At 39.3% G+C, this 21960-nt stretch overlaps 1 protein-coding gene across 3 annotated transcripts in view; it reads left to right on the top strand.

Moving 5' to 3' along the window:
- The window catches only part of LOC150081781 (opioid-binding protein/cell adhesion molecule homolog), a 718769-nt gene that overhangs the window by 337281 nt on the left and 359528 nt on the right, over nt 1–21960 (top strand). For all 3 annotated transcript variants that reach the window (XM_090379651.1, XM_090379650.1, XM_090379652.1), the window contains exon 3: nt 13149–13356. In XM_090379651.1, the coding sequence (XP_090235777.1) occupies nt 13149–13356 (208 nt within the window). The remainder of the gene's footprint in view (nt 1–13148; nt 13357–21960) is intronic.

Here is a 21960-nt window from a genome sequence, read left to right as displayed (position 1 = left end):
ATTAATTTAGTTGGGACAAAAAAAGAGGCAATAAATGAATTTGACAGAATATGGTGGAGAGATTTTAAGCCAAAGAAGATCGAAATGAGGAGATTCCAAATTACTAAATTCTTGACAGGGAATATCAGAATGGATATATGCATAATTACCACCTTTGAAGTGATAGGAATACGGTGAATAATTTGGAGAACTGAGATTAGTGGTAGTTGAATCAATTGATACCTGGCATTCAGTTAAAAAAAGAACACACAGTTTGGAAGACTGTAAGTAGAAATAGACCTCACAAGATTTGAACTGAGATCACACATACACCAATGAGCCAAAACATTATTAGCATTAGCATTAGTAGAGGCATTTGATGCAAGAAAGCAAGCTTATGCAGCATCAGCCAAAAAAAAAAAAAAAAAAAAAAAAACCCACTTCCACTTCACCCCTCTGTTCATTCAAAATACCTGTCCAGCTGAGCCTTAAACTTATTTAGGCTATCAACCTCCACCACAAGGGATGGCGGTCTGTTCCACCAACCAACCACCCACTGGCTAAAGGCAAATTTCCGCACGTCTATCCTACATCTGTCTTTCCTCAATTTGAATTTATGCCCTCTCAGGTGATTTTTCTGAGCTAGAGGAAGAATCCCATCAGCATTGAGCATGCTTAAACCATTCAAGGCTTTATACACCTCTATCAGATCACCTTGCTGGTGCCTAGTCTCCAGACACTGTAATTTGCAAAACTTAAGCCTTTCTTCGTAAGAGCACCCCTTTGTTCCATTCACTAATCTTGTTGCCCTTTTCTGTACTCGTTCCAGCAGCTCTACATCCTTCTTGAAATGAGGCCTCCAGACCTGTATACAGTACTCTAGGTGTGGCCTGACCATTGCCTTATACAATGGAATAATCACCTCCTTATTCCTGCTGGAAAAATTCTTGTATATCATTGACAATACTCCATGAGCTACTCTTCAGCCCGTCTGCACTGCTCAGAGAACTTCATATCTGCCTGCACAATCACCCCCAAGTCCCTTTCATTCTCTACCACTGTCAGTGTAGTACCACAGAGTTGATACGTTGCTCTGGGGTTGCTGTTTCCCATGTGTAGTACTTTACATTTGTCAATGTTAAACTTCATTTGCCACCTCTCAGCCCATCTGCTCAACCTTTCCAGATCCTGTTGCAGCAGCATAGTGTCAGTAGTGTCCTTGACAACCCTGCCAACCTTTGTATCATCTGCAAACTTGGACATTAAGCTTGATATACCATCATCAATATCATTTATAAATACAGAAAACAATAATGGACCCAACACTGAGCCCTGAACCAAATACGGAGGATGCGGAAAGGTCAAGGAATGACCACCGCATATTCCGGAGCAATATGGCCTTAGTTGCTAATGCTCCTAAAAACCAACCAAACAAACAACAACTGAGCCCTGAGGGACTCCACTAATAACATTAGTCCACGATGAGCAGTGTCCATTGATTACCACTCTCTGTCTTCTCCCCCTCAACCACCCCTTTATCCATAGCAGCAATTTGCCTCCAATGTCACACTGCTCCAATTTGTGTAGCAGTCTTCCATGTGCAACAGTATCAAAAGCCTTTCTAAGATCCAAGTATATAATATCAAAGTTATTCCCTGCATCCAGTTCTTTTGTGACTGCATCATAGTATCCAATCAAGTTGGTCAGGCAAGACTTCCCCTTAACAAAACCATGCTGTGTCTGAGCTATAACTGAAGTCTTGTCTAAATGATCCTGCAGTGCTTCTTTAACCAGTGCCTCCATTAATTTTCCTGGAACAGAAGTTAAGCAAGAATATTTCCTGGAACAGGTCTATAATTACTTGTGTCAGCCTTTGATCCTCCTTGGATCAAAGGAGGATCAAAGAATTGGGGTCACATTTGCACATTTCCAGTCTATGAGTCATTTCCAGTCCTGAGTCCAAGGAAGCTCTCATAATTATGGCTAAGGGTTTGCTTACTTCCTTTGCTGCCTCCTTTAATATAACTGGATAGATCCCATCCACCCCTGGTGCCTTTCTTGTGTTTATCTTCAACGGTTTCTCCTCCACTTTACTCCCAGTTATTTCAAGATTCTGTAGCTTACTGCTAGAGTTGAATACACCTCTGGCATTCCCCTTGCTGAATAACTCCTCATGTGTGAATGTCGATGCAAAATATTCATTTAGTTTGTTAGCTACCTGAGCAGGATCATCAACAGTTGACCCATCAATATCAAGTGGACCAATCTGATTCATCCCCTTCCTTCTAGAGTTTACATAAGTAAAGAACTCTTTGCTATTTTTCTTTGCATCCCTTGCCAAGGATTTCTCGTAATCTGCCTTCGCCTGCCTAACCTCCTTTGTAACTTGGTTGCATATCAACTTGTATCTATCATAGGCTTCTGTGTCATGTGTTAATTTGTAAGTATCCCATGCATTTTTCTTCTCTGCCATATGCCTCATTAGTTCATCTGACATCCATTTTGGCCTAAACCTTGAACAATATTTCTTAGTTGGTATGTGTAAAGCCTAGTAGCTTCCAAGATAACTTCTTTGAATGCTTCCCATTTTGAATTTGCTGTTGGTAACATCATCAGTTGGTCCCACTGTATAGAATTTAAATACTGTCTCAGACCATCGTAGTTGCCTTTACGAAAGCAAAAACCCTTCCCTTTACCCCTGATGGTAGTTACCTCTTTGAGTAAATCCCACTTCAGCACACTGTGATCACTGCCACCTAGTGGTTCGTTTATCTGCAGATTCTTAATGCATGAAGAATCACTGCTGATAATCAAATCAAGAGTATTACTCCCTCTAGTTGCCTCCCGAACATGCTGATGTAGAAAACAATCATCCAATAAATCCACAAAAGCCCTGCTAGTGTGTGAGTAACCAGCCCCCAAATTCCAGTCAATATCTGGGAAATTAAAATCTCCCATTATATGACTCTCTGATTTACTGGCCCACTCTATTTCCCTGTACAGTTCCTTATTATACTCATCAGAGTCATTAGGCCTATAGCACACTTCTACTCTCAATTTTGATCTCCCAGTGCTTATGTCACACCAAACTGACTCAACACTGCACTGTCCAGCGATGTCGACTGGCTTCACTTCCTTGGTTTTTATGTGTTTCTTAACTAATAGCATAACCCCTCCCCCCTTCCTATCCTCTCTATCCTTTCTGTAGATGTTGTACTCCCCAAATTGCAGTTTATGACGTTGGTCCTCCATATGCAGCCAAAACAAACAGCTTCTACCTGACAAGGCATGGATGCTAGAAGGTTTCTAAATGTGTCTTGTGGTATCTGGTACCAACACGTAACTAGCAGATCCTTTAACTCCTGTAAGGTCTGTGGTTGAGACGCCGCAGATCAGAGTTGCTATTCCATCACAAACCCAGATGCTCGATTGGATTGATGTCTGGTGAATTTGGAGGCCAGAGCAATAACTGGAAGTCTTCCTCATGTTCTGTGAACCAGTCTCGAGCAGTCCGGGTGGTGTGGCATGGCACATTATCCTGCTGAAAGACGGCACTGCCAGAGGGGAAGACCATTGCCATGAAAGGGTGTACTTGGTCAGCAGTGATGTTTAGGTAAATAAAGTGTAAAGTGTGTTGATGTCTAGTGGCACCAGGGGTTCCCCCATCTCTGCGTTGCTTACATTGTGGGTGTGCCAGTTTGCTGGGAAAGCCAGAGATTTAAAAGTGTGTGGGTATTGAATTTGTGTTATGTCGTGTACCATTGTTCATCTGATTGTTTAGCCGCTAGACTCCTGCTGAGGCCCAATGTTGCCCCACTTATGCCCCATGGAGGCAGACCAGGAACCTAGTAGACTATTTTTACTCTAGCAGGTCCTGCTGCCTAATTTCCTGAGATTTCAGTGGCTAGGACCTAAAAAAAAAAAAAATTTATAAGTTATATATAAAAATATATACATATATATACATATACACCTGCACATATAAAATATATGTGTGTGTAATATGTACATATGTGCGTGTTTTCAATTGCATGAGAAAATATCGCTTAGATGTAAAAAGGCCTAAAGTGGGCATAGTTAATTTGGAGTTGTTTAAGGTTTTGTTGTGGAGGGACTGGCATACGCTTGCATAAAGATAGAAGGGGAGGAGAATGTAGACTGGGGGTAGTAAGGCAGAAGTATAGGGACAATAGAGTAGGCGACCCCAGTAGATCAGTGAGGCATGCACATGACTCACTAGAAGGAAAGGAGGGGGTGGGTCCTCCCACCCCATGATTTAAAGAGAGTCGGGCTAGGTTGCCTGGCTCAGATCTCCATGTGGCGTCAGCAGCTGGGCTGCATGTCACACACAACTCTGTCCGAGTTGTTGGTCCGGTATTTGTTCTGGAACAGGAGCAAGTATCCCTTTGTTCCAGCTACGTGGATGTTCTCAGGTTCTGCTTGTGATTGTAGGTGACTAATCATGTACCTCGTGGGTGTTCATTTATTAAGTTCACTTCTTGTTCCTCCTTCTTCATTGTCTCAGTTGATGTACCTATGGTCCAGCCCGGATCTCGTCCTTTAGGGCAATCCCCGAGTGTTTATCTGTTCTTTTGTTGTGTTTATAGTAGAAGGCTGTTCACCTGCTTTGTGAATTGACATTTGTCCTCAGTCGGGGTCTTGTCTGTGATAGGACACTGGGGTTTCCTTTTCATTTCACCTGATTAGTTCCAAGCTTTTCTTGTTGGTTACTGTCCATGTTTTTAAACAGTGCCTTGGGGCTTAGATTTATCCTGATCAAGTTACTTTAGTCAGGATTTTATCCTGGGAGTGTTGTCGGTTGTGGGCGATGGCATAGTTGGCTCTCTGTCTTGCAAACAATTTCTGGGCAAAATCAGTGAACGCTTGGTACTCATCTTTCGTGTCCAGGAGGTGTTGTTCAAGGCCTCTTGGTAGGTATCTGATCTTGGTGATTAGGGTGTTGTATAGGTCGTCATAGAACTGGCAATCATACATGTGGTGCTGCCAGCTCTCTAATCCTCCGCAAACACAGGTGGGGTCGTCTTGGATCCCAAGGAGTGATAACTTTGCATTAATGGCCTGTGAAAAGATAGGTTGATTATAAGCCAGGGGAGAACAAGTTGGGTGACGTGGGGTATACCCGAGTCACATTAGGTATGAATTTTCTCGTGATGTCCCCAGTACTGGATTTTGCCATCTCTCATGCCACACTTGTATTAGGTGCGTGTTCAGTCTCTTCTCTGTTTTCTGATTAGCATCCGGATCTGTTGTGAAGTCCAGGCAGGTTTTTGAGATGCCCTTGGTATGGTGGTATAGATGTCCTTGTCTGACTATTTCCACGTCCAGTTGGAGTACTGGTGCAATGACTTGGAGAGCATGGGTACTGACAGTACTGCATGCATAGGTGATGGACAGTAGTATGGTTCCTTGGGTGGAGTCTATTAGTCACTTGTTGGAAGCGAGTGTGGCCTTTTGGAACCACACTTCTGCGGCATACGTTATGATGGAGATGTACACAGCCTTGTAGAAAAGATGGAGCGTGCACCAGGTGAGGCCCCAATCCTTTTGGGTGACTCTCGTGATCATGGCTGAGTAGGATCTGATTTTTTTGTGGATGTATTTTATATGCTCCCTGAAAGTTAGTTTGGTGTCTAGGATCACACCCCAAATATTTGATCTGTGCAGAGAATTTAATTTTAGTATTGTTTATCTTTATTTGTGGGGGCTGTCTGATTTGTAAGGTACCTTTAGCAACATTGAGTTGGTCTTTGCTGGGGAGATGTGCAGCTAATTGTGTCGAGCCCATTGCTGCAGTTTGTCCAGGGAGGTGTTGGCCATGCTTTCCAGTTCTGCTTGTGAATTTGCCGTAATGGTAATGTTGAGGTCATCGGCGAAAGCCTGAGTTTTGACTTCACCATGATTCTGGGTAAGGAAGCTGTCCGGTATGATGTTCCACAGTAGGGGGCCCAGGACTGAGCCCTGTGAGCAGCCTCTGTAAATGTTCCTAGTCAGTGTCTGCAAGGGGCCTTTCACTGTGATTTCTCTGTCTGAGAGGTAGCTTTGGATGAGATTGTAGAGGTTTTCCAGAACACTAGCGGCCCTGATGTTTTGGTAGGTGATAGATGTCAGAGTGCCCAGCACATGGATGACTGAACCCAGGGTATCCCAGCAGAACATCATTCAAACCATGGCACCACCGCCACCAGCTTGTTTTCGTCCCACGGTGCATCTAGGCACCATCCTTCCCCAGGTAAACGATGCACACATACCTGGCCATCCACATGGTGCAACAGGAAATGTGATTCATCGGACCAGACAACCTTCTTCCAATCACTCAAGGTCCAGTTTCGATGCTCGCGTGCTTGTTGTAGCTGTCACCAGTGAGCCGTGGTTAGCATGGGCATTCGGAGCGGCCTGCAGCTATGCAGCCCCATTTTCAGCAGGGTTCAATGTAGTGTGTGTGTTGTGGCACATTACTCCCATCACCAGCATTCCAATTACCGTCAAGTTGCACCACAGTCACCCTTCTGTTGCGATGTGCCATCCGGGAGAGCCTTCACTCACCTTGAGCATCAATGAGCTGTGGTTGTCCAACACCTTGCTGGCGGTTCGTGGGTTCCCCCTCCTCGGACCACTTTCAGTGGGTACTAACCACAGATGACTGTGAGCATCCCTCCAGCCGTGCCATTTCAGATATGCTGTGACCCAGTTGTCTGGCCATTACAATTTGGCCTTTGTCAAACTCACTTAAGTCCACTGCCTTTCCTATCTGAAGAACAAGAGTAACACTGATTAACGGAGCTCAGTATCAGGTATTTTTATACCATGTCCCGACCCAGGCACGCACGTAGTTCACCTGCAGTTGCTTCGATTTGCATAACGACTTGTTGGCCATAATGTTTTGGCTCATTGGTGTATTTGTAAAATGAACAAGAAAGCATTTTGGAGGTTTAGATCTTTTTGCAGCTGTTTGTTCTATTAATTTGACAATTTTTGATGTATTCAGTAGTATGAAAAAAGTGGAGGGGGGACATGCTGTATGAAGCAATGAAATTTTTTGATATGATGTTCACATGGTAAGAATATATCCAGCTCCTTGACATAATGTAGCCTCAAATGCCCCTCCACATACAGACTACTTGGACTCCCTCCAGTCACTATCTGGCAGAGTTAGAGGCAGCAAGATTGTACATTAGGTGATCTAGAAGCCTCTTATAAAGTTACCAATAGGTTCAGTCCAGTGGATTATCTAATGGCTGGCTGTGAACACAGTTTTAGAGCTGTACCCTAGAAATGTAAGGCAGATTTGATCTTGCCATGATGTCCATCATAACCTCAAAAGACATCAATCATACTGCATGATGGAAGAAAAAGGGAGGATTTGCCAGAGCTCTGCTCTGGAGACTAAACATGGGTTCCACCACTTCAAGCCTCCAATAAGCAAAGTGGTGGTATTGCAACAGTTGATGAGAGTCATCTACTACCTAGTATTGCCTGGTATAACAGAGTGGTGTCATTCTTCCAAGTAGTGTAGGCACCACATCTCATTACATAAGCAACTCTGCTTATTTGGTTCACACGTGGGTGGTCACCTACGGTGTGCTAGGTGCCATATTTTAGGACTTGCACATGGGGGTTAAACCCAGGGTTACTAACAGTCCCACCATAGTGAAGGAGCTAGCAAAGGATTTGACTGTCACAGACCGACCAGACTTTGTTGAAATTAGGTCCCCTATACTTCAGTGTCACCCAAATATCAGTTTCATCAGCGTTTTAGATTCCCAGGTAGCAAGTACAGCTTGGCATATTGGAGAGAATGTCTGGGACAGCCTCTTGGGATACAAATAAATAATTTTGTCGTCATATACTTGGATTTTAGAAAAGCTTTTGATAGTGTTGCACATAAAATAAAAGAAAATAAAAAAAAAAGCACATAAAATAGTGTTGTACAAATTGAATAGCATAACATTACGGGCAAGTTACTGCTCTGGATAAAGGGATGATTGAGTGGGAGAAGACAGAGAGTGGTTATTAATGGACACTGCTCTTAATGGACTAAAGTTATTAGTGTATTTCCACCATTGTTCATTGCTGGGCCCATTGTTGTTTTATGTGTTTATTGATGAAGGTATATCAGGTTTAATGGCTAAGTTTGCAGTTGATACAAAGGATGGCATGGCGGTTAATCACAGTAATCCAGGTAAGCTACTGCAACAAGATATAGAGAAATTAGGCAGATGGGCAATTGGATTTTACCATTGACAAATTCAAGATACTACATACGGATTGCAGTTGACATGTTAAGTGGAACATGGAAAAGACCTGGGGTAATTGTGGTATGAGATATGAAGTTCTTTGAGCAGTGCAGATAGGCTGCCAGAACAACTCATGGGGTTTTGTAATTGATATAAAGGAATTTTGCTAATTATCCCATTGTACAAGGCAGTGGTTAGGCAACATCTTGAGCATTGCATATATAGGTCTGGAGGCCTCATTTTTGGAAGAATGTTCATCTACTGTAATGAGTGCAGAGGAAGGCAATGAGATTAGTGAGGTTAAGAAAAGGGTTCTTTCTAAGAAAGGAGGCTTCACTTTTGCAAATTTCAACATCTGGTGACTAGGTGCATGTGAGGTGATTTCATTGAGGTGAGGCTTTGAATGGATTGAGCAAGCTCAATGCTAATGGCATTCTTCCTCTTGCTGAGGCTACACATGTGAGGGAGCACAAATTCAAATTGAAGAAAGTTGCAGTATAGATGTGCAGAAGTTTTCCCTTCAGCCAGCGGGTGGTTGATTTTTGAAGAAACTTCCATCTGTCGTTGTGAAAGTGGGTACATTGAATAAATTCAAGGAAAAACTAGACAGACTGTTAGATTGATTAAGGCTTAAGAAAGGCTTAAGTTTTTCAAATTACAGTGTCTGGAGACTAGGCACCTGCGAGGTGATCTCATTGAAGTGTATAAAGCCTTGAATGGTTTGAGCATGCTCAATGCTGATGGGATTTTTCCTCTTGCTCAGAATAATCTCCTGAGAGGGCATAAATTCAATTTGAGGAAAGACAGTTGTAGGACAGATGTGCGGAAGTTTGCCTGTAGCCAGCGGATGGTTGATTGTTGGAACAAACTTCCATCTGTCATAGAAGTTGATAGCTTAAATAGATTCAAGGCAGAAGTAGACAAACATTTTCAGTGAGTGGATGGGTGAAATGAGAAGGGTTTTTTTTTTTTTTTTTTTGGCTGATGCTATTAAGCTTAGTTTTTTGCATCATGTGCCTTTACTAATGCTAAACAAGAATGATAATTTTGATTTAATCATATGCCTTTCTACTGCCATGGTCATTGAGAATGGCTAGAAGATTCTGTTCTGCTGTTCGATAAGGAAGGACTATATTGCTTCATTGTGACTACATAGTGCCTAGGTTACCATTGAAAAATTATGTTCTTATATTTGCTGAGGTATCACAAATTTCACTAATTGGTAGTGCATTGTTTTTAATTTTGCAGTTTGAACAACCCTACCAGATGATATTATGCAAGAAAAAAGAATTAATATAGTGGTCCTTGGTTGGAGAACTGACAAATGATCAGGGAAGAATGAAATATAACAAATTATTCCAAATTATTCTTGGTATTTTACTAATTTCTCATAGCAACGCTGAGTTTCAGAGAATTTTTTAGCCAGGGCAGAAAATAAAAAAAAAAAAAACAATTCAGATCTGTTTCTGATTAAACTTTAAAAATTCTCTTCACAGCCAAGTCTGAACAGCAGTGCAGTTGTTTTAAGCAAAACTTTGCCTATGCATTTCTGAAGCATTGCAAAGTCTGCAATAGTATTTGTCTTGAAACAGTCATAATCAATTGATGTCTAACAGACAGTCCAAACAGTTCTCTGTGGCTGTATTTTAATTTAAAAAATGTGTGTTTTTCAGTGAAATTTAATTTATATTGTACTAGTAAACATTCCTGTGGCTACATTTAATATAAAATGTGTATTTTGTCAGTCAAATTTATTTTGTAGTGCAGTGTGAACTTTACAAAACCTGCTTATTCCAAAACACCTTGAACATTAACAGGCCTGATAGTGGTGGGGGGTCTCCAGTACCTGGGCTCACAATCTATTTTTCCCCTCCTGTTTTAGTTCAAAATCTCCTCTTTCCCTCCTGCTTACAATCCCTTATCTTCAAATTTTAGAAAGTCAAAAGTCAGCAGCTATTTGCTGTCAAATGCATCTTCAATATCAGAACCCACACACACACACACACACACAATGATTGCCAACTTTTGACTTTCAGGAAGTTGAAGATAAGGGAATTGTAAGCATGAGGAGAAACAGGAGATTAAAAAATCTGTTAGCATTGCCCAGAGCAAAATTGTTTCTGTTTGCATAAAGAGCTGTTTTGTCAACACTGGGAAAACAACCTTTATCATTGGAATATGAGCAGTTGAGATTACTCTAAAGTGCTTGGGTATAGTTGGAGCTGGGGTTCCCTATAAGCTGTGTGGTTTTGCAGCCATGCAGTGGTTTGGCTGCAGTGATGCACACTAAATTTTTTGAATGAACAGGCCTGATAGTGGTGGGGGGTCTCCAGTACCTGGGCTCACAATCCTTTAAGAGTGCCTGGCTGAGACCTTAATACATTTTAAGTAACTAAACTCATTTTAATAATCAGTAAAAAAAAATTCTACAAACTTTTTTTTTTTTTTTACCTTGTTGGTTTAATATATGTCAGAATGGACTTGTTGCTTTTTAACCCTCACATCTACAGGTGAACACACACACAAAAAAAGATGGTGGGGACATCTTGCACTTTGTGCCCAGTCACATGTTAGCCCTCAATGCCCCTGTGCCCTGTGAGTGCACACTACATTCTGTACAACCAAACATGGCTGCACCCAGGGTTTAGCCTACCAGGGAATCCGCACGAAGGGTTCATATATTTCTATTACTGGAGTACAAAGTATGCTTTATGTCTGTTAGGAATTCGGGAGAAGTAAAACACAAACAATTCAAAGAAATTATTTTTGTGGGAAATGCACCTCCTAACCCTCACTGATAAGAGACCAAATTGTCTTACTGTTGTTAAAGGATGTATGGAAGGTGTGATTACTTTTTGAAGGTGTACTCTATAGTTTAAAAAAAAAATTTTTTTTTAAAACAAGAATGATTTTCATAAATCTGATTTTATAATTTTAAAATCTATTTAATCTAATATTTATAGTTATGGTGCCTCCGTAGCCAAGTGGGCAGGAGCAGCAGTGCATAGCACACGCTTCTTGATTAGACCGGGTTCGAGCCCATGACCACCAAATACGGAGGATGCGGAAAGGTCATGGAATGACCACTGCCATATCCCCGGAGCAATATGGCCTTAGTTGCTGATGCTCCTAAAAACCAAATAACAAACAACAACAAACACAATTTATAGTTATCTGTTATTAAATCGTTTATTTGCATTCACATGTAATGATCATGTGTAATTATTATTAATGATTATAATGAGGGCTTTTTTTCTGCTGGAATGGCATTCTAGAAGTTAAAAGAAATAAAGATTTGACTTAAAATTTAGCCATGAATGTACATACTTTTATAAATTAATATATACTTCTACGTTTAATCTCAAAAAAATAAAATGCAAATAACAGAAATAAATAAAAAAACACTTTGTACCTTGTTTAATGTGATAGTTTGCCCATATTTCTTTAAAAAAAGTGCTTCATGAAAACATGTCCCCCCCTTCCCAAAAAAAACTTAAGTGTGTCCCCACAAGCTCCACACTGTGGAAACCTCTGAGCTAGATGCACAGCTTGATTTTTTTTTTAACTCATCTGTTGAAGCGTTCGCCAGTCCAGTGCTTAATTAATAATTAAAATAATTAATAAAGACATTGTTTATTAAGAACCATCATCCGACCATACATATAAACTGTAAAAAATGAGTTAATGGATTATCCGAGGAGAGCCCACAAAGGCTTTTGCTCAGAAAGAGCCCACAAAGGCTTTTGTTGCGGTCACGTTGAGGTTACAAGGAGTTCTGTATTCTCGAGTTGACCACTGTAAATAGACAACATTGAGTGCCCTGAGGGAATGACCCACCAGGGACAAGTGTTGATTCTGCTTTGTGATGTTTACAAGCAGTCCAAAAAAACACAATTGATTCTGCTTTGTGATATTTACAAGCAGTCCAGAAAAACACACATTTAAAAAATGTGTTTTTCAGTGAAATTTAATTTCTGTTGTACTAGTAAACATTCCTACGGCTACATTTAATATAAAATGTGTATTTTGTCAGTCAAATTTATTTTGTAGTGCAGTGTGAACTTTTACAAAACCTGCTTATCCAAAACATCTATTTTTCAGGGATTCCCCTTTCATACCTAGAGTGAGAGGGGAATCCCTGCTACAGATTTTCCTATATGGTGGTGGTGCAGTGCTGTCAAGTTCTGTTGCTGAATGGTCCTGGCTGAATGTCAGGGCTGTGGTGTAGTTGGATGGTTTATGCTGTTACCTGAGATGGAATTGTTGCTGGGAGTGCCCCCTCACTCCTAGATATGAAGCCAGGGATTCTTGGAAGTTGGAGGCAGAGTTGTCCTTGGATGTTTAACCCCAGAGGTTTGGGCTAATAACCTGGGGTGCCATACCAAGGACTGGAAGTTCTCACAGAAAGTGTCAACTGGGAGACGATGGTGCATATTTGTTTGTTTATATGAAAATTTAAGTCAGGAGTTTGAATTTAAAATCTGTTTGTTGAATAACAGTTTTATCAGACTATAAGACCATCTGGTGTACTGCATTTGGAGTTTTATGTGTTGTAGGCTACACTCTTTTGTGCACAAATGCTTGTCAAAAGTAAGCATTTCTAATCTTTAAATTAGTATATAATTTATCCATTCATAACAAACCATGTTTTTCATCCCACAGAATGCATTTGCCATTTAATTTTTACAGAATAAACTATCTCATTACTGACAGCCTTTGCCATATTTAAAATAGCCCATCTCTGGTTTATAGAAGGAAAAATGAATCCCTTCTCTATTAATTTATTTTTGTGAAGTACATATCATAATAAAACTTTTATTGAAATTTAATATAAAGGCCTTTGAATTATGAATTTTAATGGGTGTAATATCTTTTTAGATATTTCTGGATATTGAGCATCCTTCTTTTTTTCAGATAGCGTGGATTAAATCAGATACAAAAAATGTCCTCAGTATCCATAAACATATCATGGCTAAGAATCAGCGCCTCTCTTTGAACTACAGAGACAATATGTATTGGACACTTTCCATTGTTAGCGTTGATGAGACAGATACAGGAGGCTATATGTGCCAAGTTAATACCGTGCCAATGAAGAGTCTTTTAGGTTACCTTGATGTGTTAGGTATGTGTTCATTATCTTCTACTAGTATGCCCTGAATCAAAATATTTTCTTCCACATTGAAAATCAGCAGAATGGACAGCAGCAACAAATATTTTTTAAGTATTTATATTTTATAGGATGGTGAGTAGAACCCGGATAAGAAGTTTTCCAAGGAACTGGAAGTTTAGAACTTCTTACTTGGGAAAACTTCTTACAAGTGAAAATGACCTAAGGGTATGAAATATTAACAACACAAATAAAAATAAAAACATACACATGCATAAGTTAAAGATGATTTTTAAGTCCTATTTCAGAATTTATAAATATTTTACTCTGCCTATGAGAAACATTTTTAAACTGAGGATTTCTAATTGCTTAACATTCTGCTCTTGATAAACTCACTACCAAGTTAGAAGAATGAGCTCTTTTGGAGTTTCAAAATATTTCAAAAGGTCACAATTACAATAAGATAGAGCAACAATCCACTAAGTAATTCAGAACTGTTCACAACCATCAGAACCTAACGTGGTCTACGTATCTAATTATGGATATCGATGAAAACAATTGCAATATAATGTCACTTCCATTATATCAAAATGTTTATACTAAAAACGTTTTAGCACTGAAAGCCTCAGACTACGGAAAATTCACTAATCAAACAAGTTAGTGCTTACTTGATTTAGTTAATTTTAGTTAGTAGTAAACCACCGAAGTAGGTGAAATGTCATCGTTTTTGATATTGTCTCATATTATGAATGCTTTCACAATGAGTTGCCCTGATATTGATAATACCACCACCCAGGGGTGGTGTAATCCACCGAGAATCCATTTGCAAAGTGGTATTCGAGAATCCATTGTCGAAGCGTTGATTATTCGAGGTAGTGCAATATCAGGGCAATTCGTGAAGGCATTCACAATATGAGATATATGTATATCAAAAATGATGCCATTTCACCTACTTTGGTGGTTTACTATGAACTAAAATGATGCTTGGCACTAACTTGTTCGATTACAAAATGTTTAAATTGTTAAATATTTTTTAATATTAAAAATAAATAATTTCTATATTTAAAAAAACATTAAGTGGGAAACCTCCATTATAATAATAATAATACACTGTGTATTGTTTATCACCAACTTTTTATGGGTGGTTATGGGGAAAACCTTTTACCCAGGAAACTTCTTAGTAGGAAAATAATACATTACAACATATAGAGTTAAAATTGAGACTTAAGAAACCAAACGTAATATAGGGCAGAACTTCTTATGCAGGAATTTCTTATCCAGGTTCTACTGTATTTTGACAATATTAAATGTAACAGTATATTTTGTATTGCATTTACAGTAAAAGTCTGCTATAACTATAGCCTATTGCAAGAATATCACCATTATGTGTATTTTAAAAAAATGCATCATCACTTTAGCTATATGGACAGCATATGAAAAAAAAAAATGCTCAGAAAAATGACTCAGAAATTAATAACATGGTGAGTATAAAATTAATTAATAAGATGGTGAATCTTGCACTCAACTTATGCAAGATATTCTTGTCAAAGCTGTGATATGCTGAGTGAATGATCAGTATATATTCTGTTAAAACAGAATAATATAATGATCATAAGTGATATAAGTGAGCAATAATTTACTATATGGGGATTGGTGGGGTAATTATTACTAAGAGTTAAATAATAAAAAGTTAAAAAATATTTTTAGCTGGCTTGGTACATAGCAGCAGGATCATAATTTGCCAAATTTAACCTCAAAAGACAGCAGCTATTTGCTGTATTCATAATTTTGTTTTAGTGTTTCCTTCCTTTTCATAACTGAATCAATGAGTAGTTTGTTTTTTAGTAATTGGTCCTGGAAAATGAATGGAAGTAATTGACTGATCAGGAACTGTTTTGAAAATTAAATTATATTACTCTTCAGCAGAGTGTTAAACTACACAGCAGTGAGGATATTTACTATTAGTTGAATGGGAGTAATTTATTTGCATCGAGAAAGATTTATTTTCAAGATGAAGGGCAAGTATGAGTCTTAAAATATAAGCATACCTGCAATGTATAATTAATTTATAATTTTAATGACTTATTAAATTAACACTGCCTGAATCAGGGCTGTGGTGCAGTTGGGTGGTTTATGCTTTTACCTGAGATGGACATGGTACCTGTATGTGGTGAGGGGCCCTCCCAGAGACATTGCTGGGAGCCAATGCACACAGACTAGGTTCTGATCATAGGAATCCAGCATTTGCCATGATTTGGAAAGTAGGATCTGATGGTTGAGGGCTCCAGCTTCAGCTTCAACATACCACTTTGGCCCCTGCTTCGACAAGATGGATGATCTTGGGATGGCTCACGCAGAATCATTCGGCTAGTGGGTTCACTTGCAAGTATCAGCTGGGCCAGGCCCCTACCCTCATGGTTCAAGGGACTGAATTAAGGCTTATGGTAGTGGGGATATAGTGTCTGGATAGTCTTGGCGTCCCATTCCTGAGAGCATTTATTGCTCACCGGGTAGTGGGCATCCCATTTGGCTTCCATGATGGATGGGGAGCCTGGGCACCACTGAACCAAAACAAAAACTCACATCCTGATAATCTGAAGCTTTCTTCTGGGATTCCAACATGATCCCTACTAGAAAACAATAACATCAACAATAATGTTACCATGGCAGCAAAAATATTAAGAACAGAGAAGGCATCATCATCGGCCATTTTCAATCCACTGCAGGATGAAGGCCTCTCCAGCAGCTTTCCAATTCCTTCTGTTTTGTGCAATGGCCATCCATTTACTACCCACAAACTCATGAATTTCATCTGTCCATCTCCGCTGCTGTCTTCCATGTTTTCTTCTAGCTCCTCTTGAGTATCATTCTGTTATTTTCTTAGTCCATCTGTCATCATGTCTTCGAGCTATGTGTCCTGCCGAAGACCATTTTAGTTCTTTAGTTTTGATAAGAATGTCCTTTACTTGAGTTTGCTGCCTAATCCATGTGTTTCTCTTCTTATCTAACAGTCTGATTCCCAATATAATTTGTTCCATTCTTTGCTGTGTAGTTCTCAGCTTCTCTTCCATTCTTTTGGTGAGTGCCCACGTTTCACCTCCATAAGTCATCGTGGGGAGTATACATTAGTTCAATATTTTTAGGTTCAGAAAAATTGGGATATTGCTCCTCAGTATGTGACTATATTTCCTGAATGCTATCCATCCAAAATTTATTCTTCTTTTGAATTCCAGCCATTTATCATTATTACAGCTAATGACTTGTCCCAGATAAGTATATGACTCCACCTTTTCAATTACTGCTCCTTCAATCATTATATCCCTTTTTGTGGCATACTTGTTCATCATTACTTTTGTTTTAGCCATATTCATCTTTAGTCCAAAATCCTTACTAACTGTGCATAACTGCTTAAGATTTTCCTCTAATTCTTTTGGATTGTGGCTTATGACCACAATGTCATCTGCAAATCTTAAATGGTTTAGGTACTCTCCATTCACATTGACTCCTTTCTGCAACCAGTCTAATCTTCTGAAAGCTTCCTCAAGGGCAGCAGTAAACAACTTCGGAGATATTGTGTCTCTTTGTCGAACGCCTTTCTCAATTTTAAATTTGCTACTGTCTTTGTCTAGTCTAATAAAGGAGATAGCACTCTCATATATTTTCTTCAAAATCATAATATATGGGGTATATATGCCTTGTCTTTCCAGTGCCTGAAACATTTACCTTATGCTGTATGGAGTCATCCCGTTTAAGTTCTTCTAGCGCTTTCTTCTGTTTTGGGGTAAGATTTGGAGCAACCATTTTTGCCTGGCCCAGTATGGAAACAGCTTTAACACAGATTTTATTGGCAATGTGTTCAGATAATTTGCTAATTGCCCTCTCAATGCCCGTGGATGTTTCGGAAATTGGAGGTTTGGGGAGCAGCAATGCAAACTTAGGTCCAAGAGCCAAAAGTCCCTCTTGTTCTTGGGTTAAAGGTTTGCCACTTAAATTCTGAATGAAGTTGGAATGATTACTACCCCTAAATATAGTGGACTGCTCCTCTAATAACGTTAAACTTCCTAATATGTCTCTTTTTATATGAATAGGCAATCCTATTCACCCTCTCCAGAACTAACCTGTTAACACCCATCAGGTGCAGGGGGGGGGGGACAATCTACAACTAATATCACCTAATGCTACTTCAGTCAATCTCCTGCTATGTCTCAAATCATCATGAAGTTTCTGAATCCATGTATTCAAAACCTTCTTTTGGTACCATGTGATAATCCTGGACAGACGGGCATCTTTAAATGGTGCCTTAATCCTAAATCAATGTATAATAAGATTATGATCCCTGCAATTGTAGGCAAACCTTAAGTGCTGTTTAGACTCACCTATGCTGTGTCTTTGGAACCGTCGGATGTGCTGCAAAACTGTATGTCCATAAACATTAACTATATCTGCAATAAGGCCTCTAAGGTTGGGATTATTCATACCTCAAATTTAAACAGATACGCCAACTGTTTAAAACTGATTTAATAATAAAATAAAATAATACAAAAAACTAGTTTGAGACAAAAATAAAATAAAATAAGTAAATACATTAAAGTGCATTAAAATATAAATTTAAAAGCAATAAAAACACTGTTGAAGCTTTCGGATGTGTCTGCTTCCTTCCTCAGCAATAATGAAACTTAAGCGACACATCCTTAAATACCAGGTTCACGGCACACGTGGATGACCAGGTGCCATAGCCTGGTCATCCATGTGTGCTGTGAACTTGATTATTTTGATTATTTCCCACCTAAACATAGATGATATATGTTGCTGTTGAATTATGTCTTTCTAGTACAACCTTGGTTTTCCAAGGAGTGATGTATAAACAGGTTCACGGCACAGCCATGGGTTCTCCAATCAGCGCCATTATCGCAAATCTGGCTATGGAGGAATTAGAGAATAGGGTTTTTGTGAGATTGGAGTGCCCCATGCGTAAGTGGAAATGATATGTCAATGACACGTTCACTATTGTAAAGAAGGGGAGAGAGGAAGATGTGGTCTCATTTCTCAATGGTTTCTCCCCCTTTATAAAATTTACCTCTGAGGTAGAAACAGATGGCACCCTCCCATTTCTGGATATAATGGTATATAGGGAAGGCCCCAGACTTAGAACCAAGGTTTATAGGAAACCAATGTGTAGAGGCCAGTATACACATTATAGGTCGGCACAGACTGCCCAACATAAAAATAGTGTGGCCAGAGCACTTTTGGGTAGGGCGAGGACACATTGCAGCACCTCTGAGGAGGGGAGAAGGAAATTAGGCAAATAACGACGGATCTTATGAGATGCGGTTACCCGCAGATGGTTATTGATAAATACAATAGAGAGGAAGAGTCCAATCGGGTAGTTCCGCCTGTACCGCTTACCACTGTGTATGTTCCCTACTATCCGGGCCTGTCAGATCGCATTGCGAGGATGCTTCGCGACTTTCAGACACGCTGTCTGCAAGTTGCTGGGACGGAGGTTGCACACAGTGTCACAGGTCAAAGACCCCATTACTAGGGACTCTAGTAGTGGGGTCGTATATGAGATCACATGCCCGGATTCTGGGGAATGTTATGTGGGGGAGACAGGATGGCATCTTAAGGACCGTCTGGGGGAACATTCAAGAGCGATACGGACCACAGAGCTCAATAAATCTGCCATTGCCGAGCACTATTTGGAAAAACAACACCAGGTCTTCCCAACAACGCTGTCATTCTTGACTGGGTGCATAGATTATGGCACCGCAAGTGGCTGGAAAGTCTGTGGATTGGATCCTCTGGCAACAATAGCATGAATAGAGATAGGGGAGTACGACTTCACCCCCTTTTTGAGGCAGGGGTTTTTGCTAGAGATAAACATTTTAGTTTTCCACGCCCCCAGGCCACTTCCGGTTCTGGTACACGTGAAAGAGATACCGAGTATGCACCTGGTCATCTACGTGTGCCGTGTCGCTTAAGTTTCATTATTGCTGAGGAAGGAGGCAGACACCTCCGAAAGCTTCAGTAGTGTTTTTATCGCTTTTAAATTTATATTTTAATGCATTTAACGTATTTACTTATTTTATTTTATTTTTGTCTCAAACTAGTTTTTTGTAAATAATCAATTTTTGTAAATATTATTTTACAGTTTTTTTTTATTATTTTGTTTTATTATTAAATCAGTTTTAAATGGTTGATGTAACTGTTTAAATTTGTGGTATGAATAATCCCAACCTTAGAGGCTTTACTGCAGATATAATAACATCAAGGCTGAGAGAAAAAGAATAGCGACAAAGCTCCATGAGCAATGGTAATCAAATTGGGAGCAGGAAACCAGAGATGCTGTTACCAAAAGGTTTCTGCCACAGGTGGAAATGGTTAGCTGAATGCCAACAAAATGGCTTTGGACTTTTTATAACCTTCATATTGACAGGTCATGGCTACCTAAAAGCAAAACTACCTTCCTTAGGGCTGGCTGATGAACCAAATTGTACCTGTGACGAGAGTGAAGACTGGGCACAAATTCTTTATGAATGTACAATCTCTGAAATCCAGAGAACATAGTTAATAGCTGAAATTTGCTACCTCCAAGGGAACAAAAACAATTTTTTATAGATTAAAATATTTACAGGGTGTTTCAAAAGTGATGGTCAATAATTTAAAGGTGGACTCTACAGACTACAATATGCAAAAAAAGCTTAGTAAACATGGGTCCTTAAGTGAATCGTTTTCGAGATATTGCAAATTTCTGGTTGGGATCCACCACTGACAAGGTGAACTGTATAGAGTTGAGATCCACACTGACTTGTTTGTTTAGGTTAGGTTATGCTCATTATCTCTGTTTCCCCTCTCTCAATGCTCTGAGACATAACAGGCATACTAGTACTTGTGAAAGGATAGTCAACATGGAAAGAGGTTACAGCAACGAAGAGTATGCGGACATGCACTTCACGTATGGTAAAGCCAATGGCAGTGCACTCGAGCTGCACGTTTGCACGAAGAAGCATTTCCCCACCGAAGGCAGCCCAACAGGTGCACATTCATCAGGGCACATCAATGCCTTAGAGAACATGGGTGCTTCACACATGGAGTACAAACAGGTAGGCCCAGCAGCATAACACCTGAGTTGAGGAAAGGGCATTAGAAAGAATATCCTGTAATTTGTAACATCTGTAAAATCTTATGGTGTTGAAACAAAAAATTAAAAACGCATTATCTTATGTTTAATTAAACCACCCTTAGCAAAGGATTCACAGTTTTTTGCTAAACTAGTGCTCCCATAGTCAGTGGCGGATCTTAATAGAGAATGTGCATGGTTCATTTGCGGCCCGATTTTCACTGGGACTTTTTTTGCTTATTTTAGTTTGTACTTTTCACCTTTAAATTATTGACCATTTTTGAAACACCTTGTATAAGACATTTACACACTTTAATGGCTAAGGTAAAGAAAGCCAACACGAGAACGACGAGAAACATTGGATAACTTACATGGAAAATTAGTTTCCCAACACCGGACTCTAGCGCTGCTCGCCCGGTAAACAGATGGTAGATATTATCGGTCTGGAGCTGAAATCGAGAAGGATATATTGATTGACAAGTAGGCGTGGCAAACGATGAAATGATTGGTGGTGGGTGCAACAGATGACAAGCTACTGTGTAGTCATTCATTGACATTATAATGTGTATTTATGAGTAAAGAACGATATAGTTTTGTGATGAACGGTAAACAGGTAATAGTAGCGATGAATCTTTTAAAGATGGAAGAAATTTGTAAGGAAAATAAAACGTTGGTTGATTTTTTGATGAAAACTAAATTAATAAACGTTTCGTTCTGTTCATTTTTATGTTCTTCATTATGGTTTTTTCTGATTATTAAAAGCAGATTTTTGGAGTTCATGAGTGTTTTTAGTATACTGTTGATTTAGGTTTGGTTACTAAAAAAGGAAAAGGTTTCTTTATTTTTCGTTATATTTCATAATCTGACCTTAAATGGTAGGTTAGGAAATAATAGAAACGGTTTCCTTATATTTAGTGACCTAACCTTAAACGTTAGGTTAGGAAAGAAATAATATAAGAAAAGAAAGAAAGATTCTATATATTATATATATATAGTGAATCAATCAACACCTCACGAACATTAAAGTTTGTGAGGTGTTGATTGACGTTATGATACGTGTGTATCTGCACGAGTGTCTTTAAAAATAAAAGTACAGTAATAAAAAAATAATATTTTGTTAATAAATAATTTATGCGCTAGACCACATGATTGTAAAGAAAAAAGGTTAGGTTATCCACTCCATTTCGGGAGGAGTTCCAGCTCCCATAGGTTCAAGTGGAGGTAATCTGACCTTTTTTCACCATTAGGGCGTATTATTGAACAAGAAAATAAAAATATAGTCATAAAAAATTTTTTTTTTATGAATATATTTCTAAATATGACTGGGATTCTAAAGAAAAAAGGTTAGGTTACCCCCTCCTCTTCAGGAGGGGTTCAAACTCCCATGGGATTCAAGTGGAGGTAACCTGACCTTTTTTCATTATTATGGAAAGCGTTCATTAGGGCAAGTTACCATTAGTGCTTCTAAAATGATACTAACCCGATGTTATCATGTGTTG

This window comes from Mastigoproctus giganteus, chromosome 8 (assembly GCF_048544385.1).
Source record: "Mastigoproctus giganteus isolate SK-2022 chromosome 8, ASM4854438v1, whole genome shotgun sequence".
NCBI classification, from domain to species: domain Eukaryota; kingdom Metazoa; phylum Arthropoda; class Arachnida; order Uropygi; family Thelyphonidae; genus Mastigoproctus; species Mastigoproctus giganteus.
Note: the sequence above shows the minus strand (reverse complement) of the source record. Positions and strands in the feature narration are given on the sequence as shown.